Genomic DNA, 11,406 nt, shown 5'->3' on the forward strand with positions numbered 1-11,406 from the left:
CCAGCCATTGAACTTGACGTATACAAGGAAATTAATTCTATAACTTGTTACAAAAATATATTATTCTTAAACAAGTTTGAATTTCATCACAGCATTGAAAATAATGGCACAACAAGTTACTGTCCACTACAGGAACATCGTGTAGGAGCTTCAAGCATCTAAAATGGACATCTAACTTAAAAAAAAAAAAGATGAAAATTTGAGACATATTTGAAGATATGGTATTGAAATCTTAAAAACATAGGTATTGTGAATCTCTGGGTTACAGAAAGAAGCCAGTTGTAAAAAGGCATTATGCCCATATGGATGTGCTTCAGCATATGAGCTTGCAAGCCAAAATATAGCTGATTTTAATCACAGAACGTCTTATGACCTCATACCCCTAAAGCTTCTGCTGCTTAAGAAACCGGAGGCAGACACAACCTTTCTTCAGCAAAGTTTTCCAACAATCCAAATGCCATTTTTTCCCAAGCTTAACTTTCATGTTATATATGAACTGCCCACCAACCACGCTGCATTCTTACAACAAGGGTACGTATGACAAGATCTAAACACTATTTTAAAACATCAAGGGAAAAATGAAACTAGTTCTAGATTGCAAAGTCTGTGAAATCTGACATCATGACAGCATTTATTATTTTTAGAGAAATTTTCACTTTTTTGTAAGCTTTGTTTTGTTTTGTTAGCAGTGGGTATTTCAAAGGATAAATATAAAAGTGGACATTAGCTGACCCAGAAGACTCCTAGCAGCCTTTCACATAAAAGCCTTCTTAAACTCAAATTAATTCTAGCTTTAGTTGACAGTGCTCGGACATTTGATTAACTAATGCCTACGAGTGACCTTATTCACAAGTTCTGTCACCAAAAAATGGGTCCAGCTCACAACCAACCCTGATGCTGTCTGGATAGCAGAAGCTGGATGAAGAGAGCTGAACCCCTCACCATCCCTGGAAGAAAGCAGCCAACTCCAGACACAGTTTGGATAATGTCGGCATGGGAGTACAGGGAAAATACCCGAATCCAGCTCTGCTGATCATCATTTCCTCTGGGAAATTAGGAACAGCTGAGGGTGCTCCCATTTTACTAATGACAAGGTCAAGTACTATTTTATTAGAAAGAAATTGGCTAGTTGAGATTTTTTTGTTAAGTGACTTCCATAATTTAAATTGGGTTTGAAACAATCATCTCAGGCAACAGGAAACAAAAAACTTTAGAAAATGAAATTGCAGGGCAAAATATGCAATCATAACCATCAGGAAGGGCAGCTCTTAGTGATGGTAACAAGGATCCCCAGTACAAAAGTGGCACTGACAATAACTCAGTTTGATTTGTCACATCAAAGACGACGCTTATACGCAGTTCAGCTGAAAACATATGAAGGAAAATATGAATGAAAACTCTGTCTTCAAAGTGCACAAAACCACTTGCAAAAGGAGGAAGGAGAAGTCAGAGACTTTTCAATGTAAAACTTCAGCTATGGTTTGTAAGGGAGCTTTATTTTATTTCCATACCATGGCAAGCTCTTTCTTAGCCATCTGCTGTTGCACAAAATAATTGAAATGTCTGAACCACTTGTATCAAGCTTTAGTTCAGTTCTCAATGGGCAAATAATCCACAGAAACACAAAGAAATATTTTTAAATAGCATTTTAAAGTTTTAAATTAGGTAGTTCAAGAACTTCTATTTTACATAAATAAAATCATGTGCAACTATGAATCTCTCTACCAGTAGCAAGACCCTGCAAAACATCTTGCACATGGTTCACATAAGCTTTCAACAGATGTATTCCTGCTTGCTGAACATGACAGGGCATGTTTTATTGGTCTATTAACACACATCTTCACTGCTTTTGGAGGAACAAGGGTGTCTGCAAATGGGTCAATAAAGCATGCCACTGACTACCTAATACTTTTATCGTGACACTGTAAAAAAAGCAACACACGATTTAAAAAAAAAGTTTGAAAACTTATAATAAATTTAAACATCTCTCCACATCTGTTACTTTTAAATGTCTGGAAAAGCTTAAAATTTAAAAGAACAAAAGCAGTAAACAAATAGCATTGGCCTTCTTTCTAGCTATGCTTTATTTTTTTCCCCTCTGACACATTTACCCATTCTTTTCACAGCTGCTCGTTACTCAAATTCCATATTTTATCCTTCCCTTTTGTCTTGCAACAGAAACGTTTAAAAAAAAAAAGTGAAAGCTCTGACTCTGACTGCTGCCCTGCTAAAAGGTGGTTTACATGACTCAAAATACATTTGATTTACCTCCTATGGTAAAATTTATGAGCAAATCCTTTACTTTTAACAGAGACTCACAGCAGTCCAGTTGATGGACACATGCAGTATCCCAAAACATTATTCCTCAAAGCAGGACTGGTGACCAAACATCAAAGAAGAATTGGTACAACTCACTGCATGCAGTCTGTGCTTTGCCGGAAAATAAACTTATTTTCATTAAAAAAACCCTACATTGGTCTAAAACAAAGACCTGTTAATTCACTATTTGGTACAGTGAGTACTTGCCACTAATGTATTTCTTTTTTAAATTTGTTTTACATATTAGTTATGTACAATTTTCACATAATTGCATCAAAAAATTTCAAAAATACCTAACAGCTCTTCCAGCCATCAATGGAATATGTTGGAAATGGTCTTGTCTTACATAACAGCCCATTCTGGCACTAAAAATGAGTTTTGGTAATGCACATTTAGCATCAGCTAGATATTCTGGAGGTGGGGGGGGGGGAACCCAACAAAGCAGTTTCCCATTTAAGACTGCAAGAATGATCTGGCAGGTAAAGCACAAGAGCCAACACACTCAGGTCCTGCTCTTGATTCTGCTGTTTGACCTTGAGCTTCCCTGTATCTCTTGTCCCTGTTCAGTGAACTGACAGGGATGTTAAAGCATTCTTCATTAATATTTGTTAAATGATCTGGGATATTAAGACAGAAGGTTTCTAAAAGTGCGACAGTATTCTGTGAGTTAGCAAACATTTTAGAAGCCTTCAGTCTCCTAAAAGTAGGAAACAGAGACTCAGTGCAATGTTTTTTCTGTTAAAAATAGTTACCACGATCATGACTGAAGGCCAGATTAGACAACTTTCATCTTTGCACTCAACTAAGGCACAAATTTTTACTCCCAAATTAGACCCAGATTTAGGAAAGACAGTCCGGAACTGGGAAGAATGTCCTTCACTCACAGCATTTTGGGCTGAAAGGGGATTTAGCACACAAAGCTGCAAAGGTTTATCACATCACCCCTTTCTGCTCCAGCTTACAGTCCAAAATATTAGCTTAATATTGCTAATGCAATGTCTTAAACCACAGCAGCTATTTGGTACTTTGAACATGAGTGGCAGCCCTAACCTTCAGGCTGTCTTTGCAACCGAAGCCTACACTTTGTAGTTTGGATTGTCACTTCAAATAAAGATGAGAAGTTAAATATTATCTTTATTTTCCCCGTTTCACACAGATCTAATGACTCACTATGCAGACAAGATGAAGAATGACCAAACAGAACGTACTAAAATGTGATGGCTGTAGGATGGCATGTGGTTTTACAGAGCAAAGAAGTGGTAATGAGAGCTGTCAAATAATTATATCCATTATATGTCTTCAGGAGTAAATAAGGTCAGTCTTGTTAGGTCAAATGATTCTTTCAATTTTCCTACTGGGTCATCCAAACGAAGCAAACAGAAACTTTTTGTTTTGGGTAAATATGAACTTAGGTTCTCAGAGGAGAAAGGTTAATTTTGCAGTTATTTTTGTATTTTTGTCTACCATCTAGGTAGACATCTAGCAAAGCTCAAAACAACTTGGTGCTAAATTAGTCTATTTTATGGTACTAAGGAGCTTTATAACAACTGCATTAAAGACATTTAACATGTGAAGTACAGTTTTCATGCCTCAAAAAGGAAAAAAAAAGAAAAGGTGAGAAGATATCCTTCTGCTTTTCCAAATTTAAGACATTTCCAGCAATGAAAATGTCATTACTAACATCCCTATGCCCTACTCTTTAAGAGAAATAAAGTTTGACATTTGAGATTTATTTGTGGAGTAGATTAAAGCATTTGTCTTACCCCTAGGAAATGTAGTTCACATTTTTGTTTCAGTCAAATTGCAATTAGGGATGGAGGGAAGATGCACAAAGGATACAGATAAGACAGACCAACAACTGACCCAGTCCATTTGCCAATCTTTGTTAAAGAGATGTTCAGGACACGAATGGGGGACTGCCTCAGCAGAATAGTGCGAGGAAGCAGCAGGGATATGTCTCACACACGACGTGGAACCAAATTTCTCAGAGGACAAGATAAAAAAGAAAAATTAAAGTAGAACCCACAGTTGTTCTAGGTCTCATCAGAAGCCATGCACTACCCATTATAAAGACTAAACTTCAGACACTGTCATATAAATTTCAGTATCTATTATGCCACCATACTAATTGTGTTTTGAGTTAACTGGGTTCCCCTTAGGAAGGGTATACTGTACTTTCAACTCTCCTTAGACAGAAAAAGTCACTGAAACAAAATAAGCCTTTGCTATTTGTAATTGGGCCAGGGCAGGGTAAACATCAGGCAGCTGTGCTTAGTTTATCTCACACTTCCCTTGCAATCTACACATGTGGAGTGCTTCAGTAATGCAACAGAAAATAAACAGAAAAAGATAGACTAAGAAAAAGAAGATTAAGACCTTCTGCAGTGGCAGGAACCCAAAAGAGTCCACAACATTTCTCATTTATACAGGGGCCATGGTTAAAATAAAACGCAGTTTCATTGCTGAGATGAACTTGTAGTGCTTTACTTCTACACACAAAAGAGTAGTTGCTTTTTAAAATATGGTATATCTGGGATCTACTTGTATTTAGAAACCTGCTTGAATACGTAAACTAAAATTTTAAACATTCTTTGCAAAAATCTCAAAGATGTCATCTATTTTAACATATAACCCTGAGTACAGTACTTGGGAGCAACCCTAAAGGCCTAAGTCTGTTTACCCACGGGTTAAACACAGCAGGTGCAGAAGGACCACCAAGTTCCCAACACCGCATTGCTGCCACGCTTCCACCCATGGTCCATCCCCTCCTGAGAGGTGCCAGAGGACGCTCTGTGCCTGTTGTCCTCTGCGCGCAGCCATGCCGCCTGGTGAGCCCGCGGCCCCAGGCGTCTCCCGAGTGTGCCATTACCGCTTTCCTGCTAGCGGCAGGCTCTCGCTTCCTCTGAGGGAAGAGCTCAGCTCATCAGCGTGATCGCTTCCTACCTAACTGGTTTCAGTCAAAATGAGAAGGATAAGCTTAAGCGAGGTTAGTTTTAGTAACATGTCTTTGCTGCTGCTGCAGAGCAGGAGAGGCAGATACTGACCAGCAGAGTCGCTGGGTGCAGCAGCACCCTCCAGGGCCCAGCCGCTGCTAGCTGACGGCACTCTCCGCTTGCCCACTGCAGTTTGGCTGGTGCAGAGCCATCAGTGCAGTTATCTACTGTAGCGGTAACCCATGCAATCAGGGCTTCCACTAAGGTATTAATTTTGCTACATACTACAACACGGCAGTAGTAAACCAGAGCTGCAATCTAAATACACAACAAATATAAATGAATTCATACATTTCTGCAATCTTCAAGCCATTTCACCTACTGAACATTAAGACTCAGGTCTCTGAGGCAAACAAGGCATGTGAAACAACATCACTATAAGTAAATCTATCTACCTCAGTGGATTTCAAGATAGATATTCACATATACATACTGCTTTTCATTCCCATACAGTGAAAACTTGCTATCTTAAAACCTGCAGAGGTCATGGCAACTTTAAATTATCAATTTTTTGCATGTGTTAAGATACAGTCATAGCAGATGAAAGAACTCTTTTTTTTGCACCAACATCCTGCCAAAGCAAGCCTATTTCAAGAAGTGTCTCTACAAGTTTCCTTAAATATTGTAATAAAGACAAAAATACCTAGATCTAATTTGACCCATTTTCATTACAGTTCTTCTCACACAATAACACAGTACACCCATAATTGTCCTTGAAGAAATACAAGATTATTTGGTGAGAAACGCTGGCAGCTGCTGTCTTTGCCCATGCTGACTCCTGCAATGCGTGCACGGTGACTTTTGGTGGAGAAGAGTATAGTGCTACACTCCTACCGCTTCAGGACAACACTCATGTTTATACCATTAAAAGGTGAACACTCAGAAGAAGAAAGGACCCGATATAAGTTTGGGATGAAGCATTCTGTAAACATCTTTGGGCTTGGAAATGAGAGATTTAACATGAAAGTATTGACGTTGACAACATTGTAATAAATGCCTCTAACAGAACCTTGACTAGAAACCTCTGGAAGTGTTTGGAAAGCCCATAGTAAGACACATCTAGAGCTCCTGGTAATGACACATGATATTATTTTACTAAGCACTCACAGAAATAAAATAGTCCCTCTTTGAGCATTTCTAGAAACTGCCATCAGAGTTCACAGGTATCATAACGGTGTTACTGCTGAAACTCACTAGGACTGCAGCTAGTTCTCTTCCTCCCTCTCCCTCCTCCTTTTAAACAGATGAGAAAGTCATCATATTTACTGTAGTCACACGTTAATATCACCAAACTTCTTGGGTACGTAAAACTACTGAAATTCTTACCTCACATGATTTTGAGTTTTCATAATATATACCTTGAACTAAGTCACCAATAGCACTTGAAATGAGTTCCACAACCTGTAAAAGAAAAGGAGAAAAAGCCTTACATCTTTAATTGTCACCAAATTTACTAACAAAGCTACTGCCAGATTTCCAGAGAGATAAACAGTCATAACTTTCCTTGCAGAAAGCTAGTTGTGAAAGACTGCAGGATTTACTGGGATATATTCTGCACAAGCATGATCCTGTCTCTCTGCTAAAACCCCTACTACAGTGACTCTTCTGTCAAAGTTTTAAGCTAATATAAATGAAAAACAAGACTTTTTTTTTTTTTTTCCCCTAAAGTATGAACTATGGAGTGTATTCTCACAAGGACGTTCACAGAACTAATAAATCCCAGTTCATGAATATGAGACAGTACCTCATCTGGGCTTTGTTTTGTTTTGTTTTTTCCTGCCAAGTAAATACTTCACAATACCTCTCATTGGGAGCTGTTAAAATTCTAATCTTCGTGGCTAATACAGAAAAGTCAGAATCCATAGAAAGGTAACCTTTCAAATGTGATCATTTGGTATTCGGGTGCCCTGGGAATGCACTGTGGATGTATTTAGTGCATGGCCTGAGGCTCAGCTGTACCACATACACTGAAAGTCTGCAACACGGGAATGTTTAAATCAGATTTATCAATCTGTATTATCTTCAGGGTTCAGACTTTTTATTTTGTTCAAGCGAAACCTAAAAATCTGAACTTGATCCAGAATGTAAAACAAGCAGTCCATGATCTCCCTGGAACTACTGTACAATTTAAAGTCATGCACATAAACCGTCTTAATTGGAACAAAATACTCAGATTTATAGTAAAATTAAATGCAGGCATTTCAGATAAGCACACCTTAAGGCTACCCCTTTAGTTGCTCACAAAGTTTTAATTTCTTGAATATTTAATTTCCTACGCATATAAGTCTACATCTGATTCCTCTTTTTGCTTCCTAAAATTCAACGTAGTTCTTATTGAATTAAAAGATTTCATTTCAATTTTTCTCATTCTTGTAACTGAAGACAAGAAGTCAAATGATAAAACCCCTAACAGAAAGGTATTTTAACATTTAGGCATACTTTATTTGATAATAAAAACACATTTGTATGCTAGTTTTGAGTACTAGCAGAAAGGTTGTGTGTTTTGTTTTTTTTAAACACTGGTTCATATACATATTCATATGCACAGAGCAAGTGCTAACTTTAGAAATGGTGCTGATTAAAAGTCATGTTTTTTCCTGCAATGCATATGGGTTAATTTGCAAGATCTATAAAAACAGCCTTAAAAAAAAAAAAATCACGTTGCCCTTTAGGAAACTAGATACAGAAGAAATATTTTAGCAATATGAGCTGCAGAGGAACTGAAAGGACAATGATCCTACAGTGTTGCCAGATGTGTTGAGTTATTTAAGTGGGGAACAGAGAAAATGAGGGGCGCTTTTTTTTCTTTTTTTTTCCCTCTTTTTTCCCCCTTTTTTCCCAGATAAGCCCTATTACCAAATCCAGAAGGATTGAGTATCGCCAATAGGTCTATGAAAGTCTGTAACTAAATGCCCAGGATCAGATTGTATTACAGTTTATACAAGCAACATCCCAAGATTCTTCTGATGGCTAGGACACATAATACAGATCAATCAATCACTAAAAAATGTTATGGTTTGTGAAATGGTCTGAGCTCAGAGACCTACACTGGTAATACGAAGAGGAATTTACAAAGACACCGAGTCCTACTCTAAATGTCAAAGTGATAGTATGAACTTTTAACAATGCATCTGGCTCTGGATAACTAGACCTTTTCCTCTCTCGCCTGAAACTCTAGACTGAGCAGGACCCTGTTTTGGGGTTTCTTTTTTCCACCTCTCCTCTCTCTTTTGAGTGCAACTCTACTCTCAAAGGCAATTTTAACTGACTTAAAACAATCCCGGTGAAACATTTGTGAACAATTGTACCTCTTCCTCTTATAGTTTATAAAATATCTTAGGAGAATTACACATCCACTATTTAGAAGAATCCACACATTAAATACCATTAGGCCTTTAGTGACATATTGAACACTATATGTTAGTGAGAATTTAGTATTAATATTACCTCCCTCCTTTCCAAACATCTCCTTTTTTTTTTTTTTTAAATTAATATTTTTCTAAGCTAAATGCAAGGCCATACAGATCACTACCAGGAATGAAATTCCAGTTTCAAGAGCACAGTGGGATGCTTGCATGAGGCTCTGTTACTTCATCAACCCTTAATCCGATCTATGAAAAGCATCTGCTGCATAATATCAGTGGCCTGGGGTCTTGAGTGCTGGGGAAAGCAATGAAAAATGAGCAAACCAGGTAATTTTCCTCTGTATCCCAAACTGACATAGAGGAAGAAAAATTATTACATATTCAGTAGTATTCACGCAGTCAATGATACGCTGACTAGTTCTTATGCAGCACTTTTCATCAGAAAATTTGAAAGCAATCAACATCCCCCGTAAAATTTATTCCTTCCTGTTTTATATGAGGGGAAAACAGTGACAGAGAACCGATTTTCCCCAAAGTCATGCAGCATGCCAGTGGAAGAGCAGAAAACAGTATCCAAGTTGTCTGTATTCTCCTCGGTGCCTTTCTGCCTGACCACTGCCCTGTTACACTCGCTGATGTTTCTGATAAGCCAGTTTGAAGAGCAGGAAAGGTAGATGAAAATCCAAGTGCTCCCAACTGCTTTTCTTCTCATTTGAAGGTTGAGCTGCATTTTAAACAAGTTCAAAGACAGGGAAATGGAGGAAAGAACTGCCAGAATTAGTGCTTGAAAACAGCAGCGTCTCAAAAGAGACCAAAGGCAGCTTATTCATAATCTCTCTTCCCACTATTTTTCCACTCCTCTACACATTTTTGAGAAGCCTGGTCTCTCTTAGGTACTCAAGATGAGCAGGAGTAACATCATATTGAGAGAAAACAAACTTCCACTCTTTTTTCCATTTTCCACTCTGCATCAGCATCTTCCAAAGCGCTGTGCTTTCTGCTCCCCCAGAGCATCCGCAGGGCTAAGAACAGCCCAGGGGATGACCCGTTCCTCGCAGGTGACAAGTGCACATGCAAATAATTTCACGCCCTTTAAACACATGTTCTGCAACAGTTCTGCCAGGGTTTGTTTTGTTTTGTTTTGTTTTTCCTAAGGAGGTATTACTTCAACACCTTTTGTAGAGATGCGATGTCTTCTGCTTTTAAAAGGTCAACACAAAGGCCATCAATTTACGATGAACATGGGGAAAAGAGATGGATTGTTAAAGCTAAAATCTCTCCTACTATTTAGGCAGACTAAGTGTATAACATGATGTAAATTCTGGACACAAGGATGTGATGCCTGATTCCATAGCAAGATAGAGTTCATGCTCTGACCTCTTCGATTTATGTAAATATGACACAGTCCAGAAGCCTGTGCTACATTTCAATGCCAGAAGAGCTCTGTACGTTTGAAGATCAGAAGCTTGGTGAAACTTAATTTGCCCTTTTCTGGTATAGTAACTTATCTGTCAAAAATGCACAGGTTTAGCCCTTCAAGGTTCTTTATATTTACTTTGACTCTTATTTCTCAAGCTCAGATTTTCTAAATATTGATTGAAGAAATAAAACAAAGCAGTAGTCATTTTCTTAGCGGTTCAGAAAATTACTCGGGACGTTCAACCATCCACACATTGAATTTTCTTCCTCCTTTTCCTGAACTCAGACTAAACCTTTCGGGTAGCTTACTCAGGACCCATCTATAAGATAATTCAGGGTTCAGAACTCCCAAAACATTCTGTGCACACAATGACATAGAATAGGGCCATGCGTTCACTGTCATGGGTACAGCAGCGCAGTTCTTGCCTGCAGTTGACCGCCCTGGGAAATCCAGGTCTGTCTATAAAAACCAGCCATGTATTTTAATTAAAGTGAAACTTCAAAGCTAGAAGGACTGCAGGGAAATCACAGAATATAAGACATTTTGGTAGAACGCTTTCTTCAAAGTTTGAAGATACAATTCAGACTCCTTCAAGCACAGTAAAAAGAATGGATTCTGGGCCCCACTCCTCCTTCACGAGATTTCTAAACACCCTGGATGAAAAGAAGACATTGCTGCCATCAGTTTAGCAACTCAAGCACTTTGTTCCCTTTACTTGTCTTCGAAATATTTTGTTTAAAGTTCACTGCAACATAACACTGCATATGTATTTTTTCCTGTTTTTCATTCTAGTTTAAAAAAAGGAATGAATTTGAGCTCCATTCAATCTGTGTTGGTTTTATTTTAAATTCAGCAGCTGAAATGGAATTGATTGCACAGACCACTCTATTTCAGAGTAGTAATACAGTGTCTCTCCAGACTCTACTGGGTATTTTCAAGGGGAACATCAGGGAAAGGATGAAGCTCTTGCAGGAAGACAGGAAACAGCACTAGAAAGAACACAGTGATGGATATATCTTTGTTCCTCATCCTTCCTGATTTCTATTTGACAAACTTCCTTAGCTTTGCCAAATTCCTTTCAAGAAGGACCACAAGTAATTCCTTCCTTTCTTAGTCTTTCTCTTTCTGTCTCTTTGGGCTGCTGGTCTTGAAAAAATATCCTTTCCCCACACATCTGCTATGACAGACCCTACTCCTTGCTGCTGATGCGTAGACTTGAAAATGTAGCAAGATGTCTCCATACAATTAAAGAAGAAAATTAGATAGTCAGGAAACATTAAATATACAGATAAAAGTTCCTTCACCTTGC

At 38.2% G+C, this 11,406-nt stretch overlaps 1 protein-coding gene across 1 annotated transcript in view; it reads right to left on the minus strand.

Annotated features, from left to right (window-relative positions):
* Window positions 1-11,406, minus strand: part of PDSS2 (decaprenyl diphosphate synthase subunit 2) — a 127,786-nt gene that overhangs the window by 21,351 nt on the left and 95,029 nt on the right. The window contains exon 4 of the mRNA XM_019473579.1: window positions 6,639-6,713. Coding sequence (XP_019329124.1) covers window positions 6,639-6,713 — 75 coding nt within the window. The remainder of the gene's footprint in view (window positions 1-6,638; window positions 6,714-11,406) is intronic.

This window comes from Aptenodytes forsteri, unplaced genomic scaffold (assembly GCF_000699145.1).
Source record: "Aptenodytes forsteri isolate BGI_AS27 unplaced genomic scaffold, ASM69914v1 Scaffold171, whole genome shotgun sequence".
In the NCBI taxonomy this organism is placed as follows: domain Eukaryota; kingdom Metazoa; phylum Chordata; class Aves; order Sphenisciformes; family Spheniscidae; genus Aptenodytes; species Aptenodytes forsteri.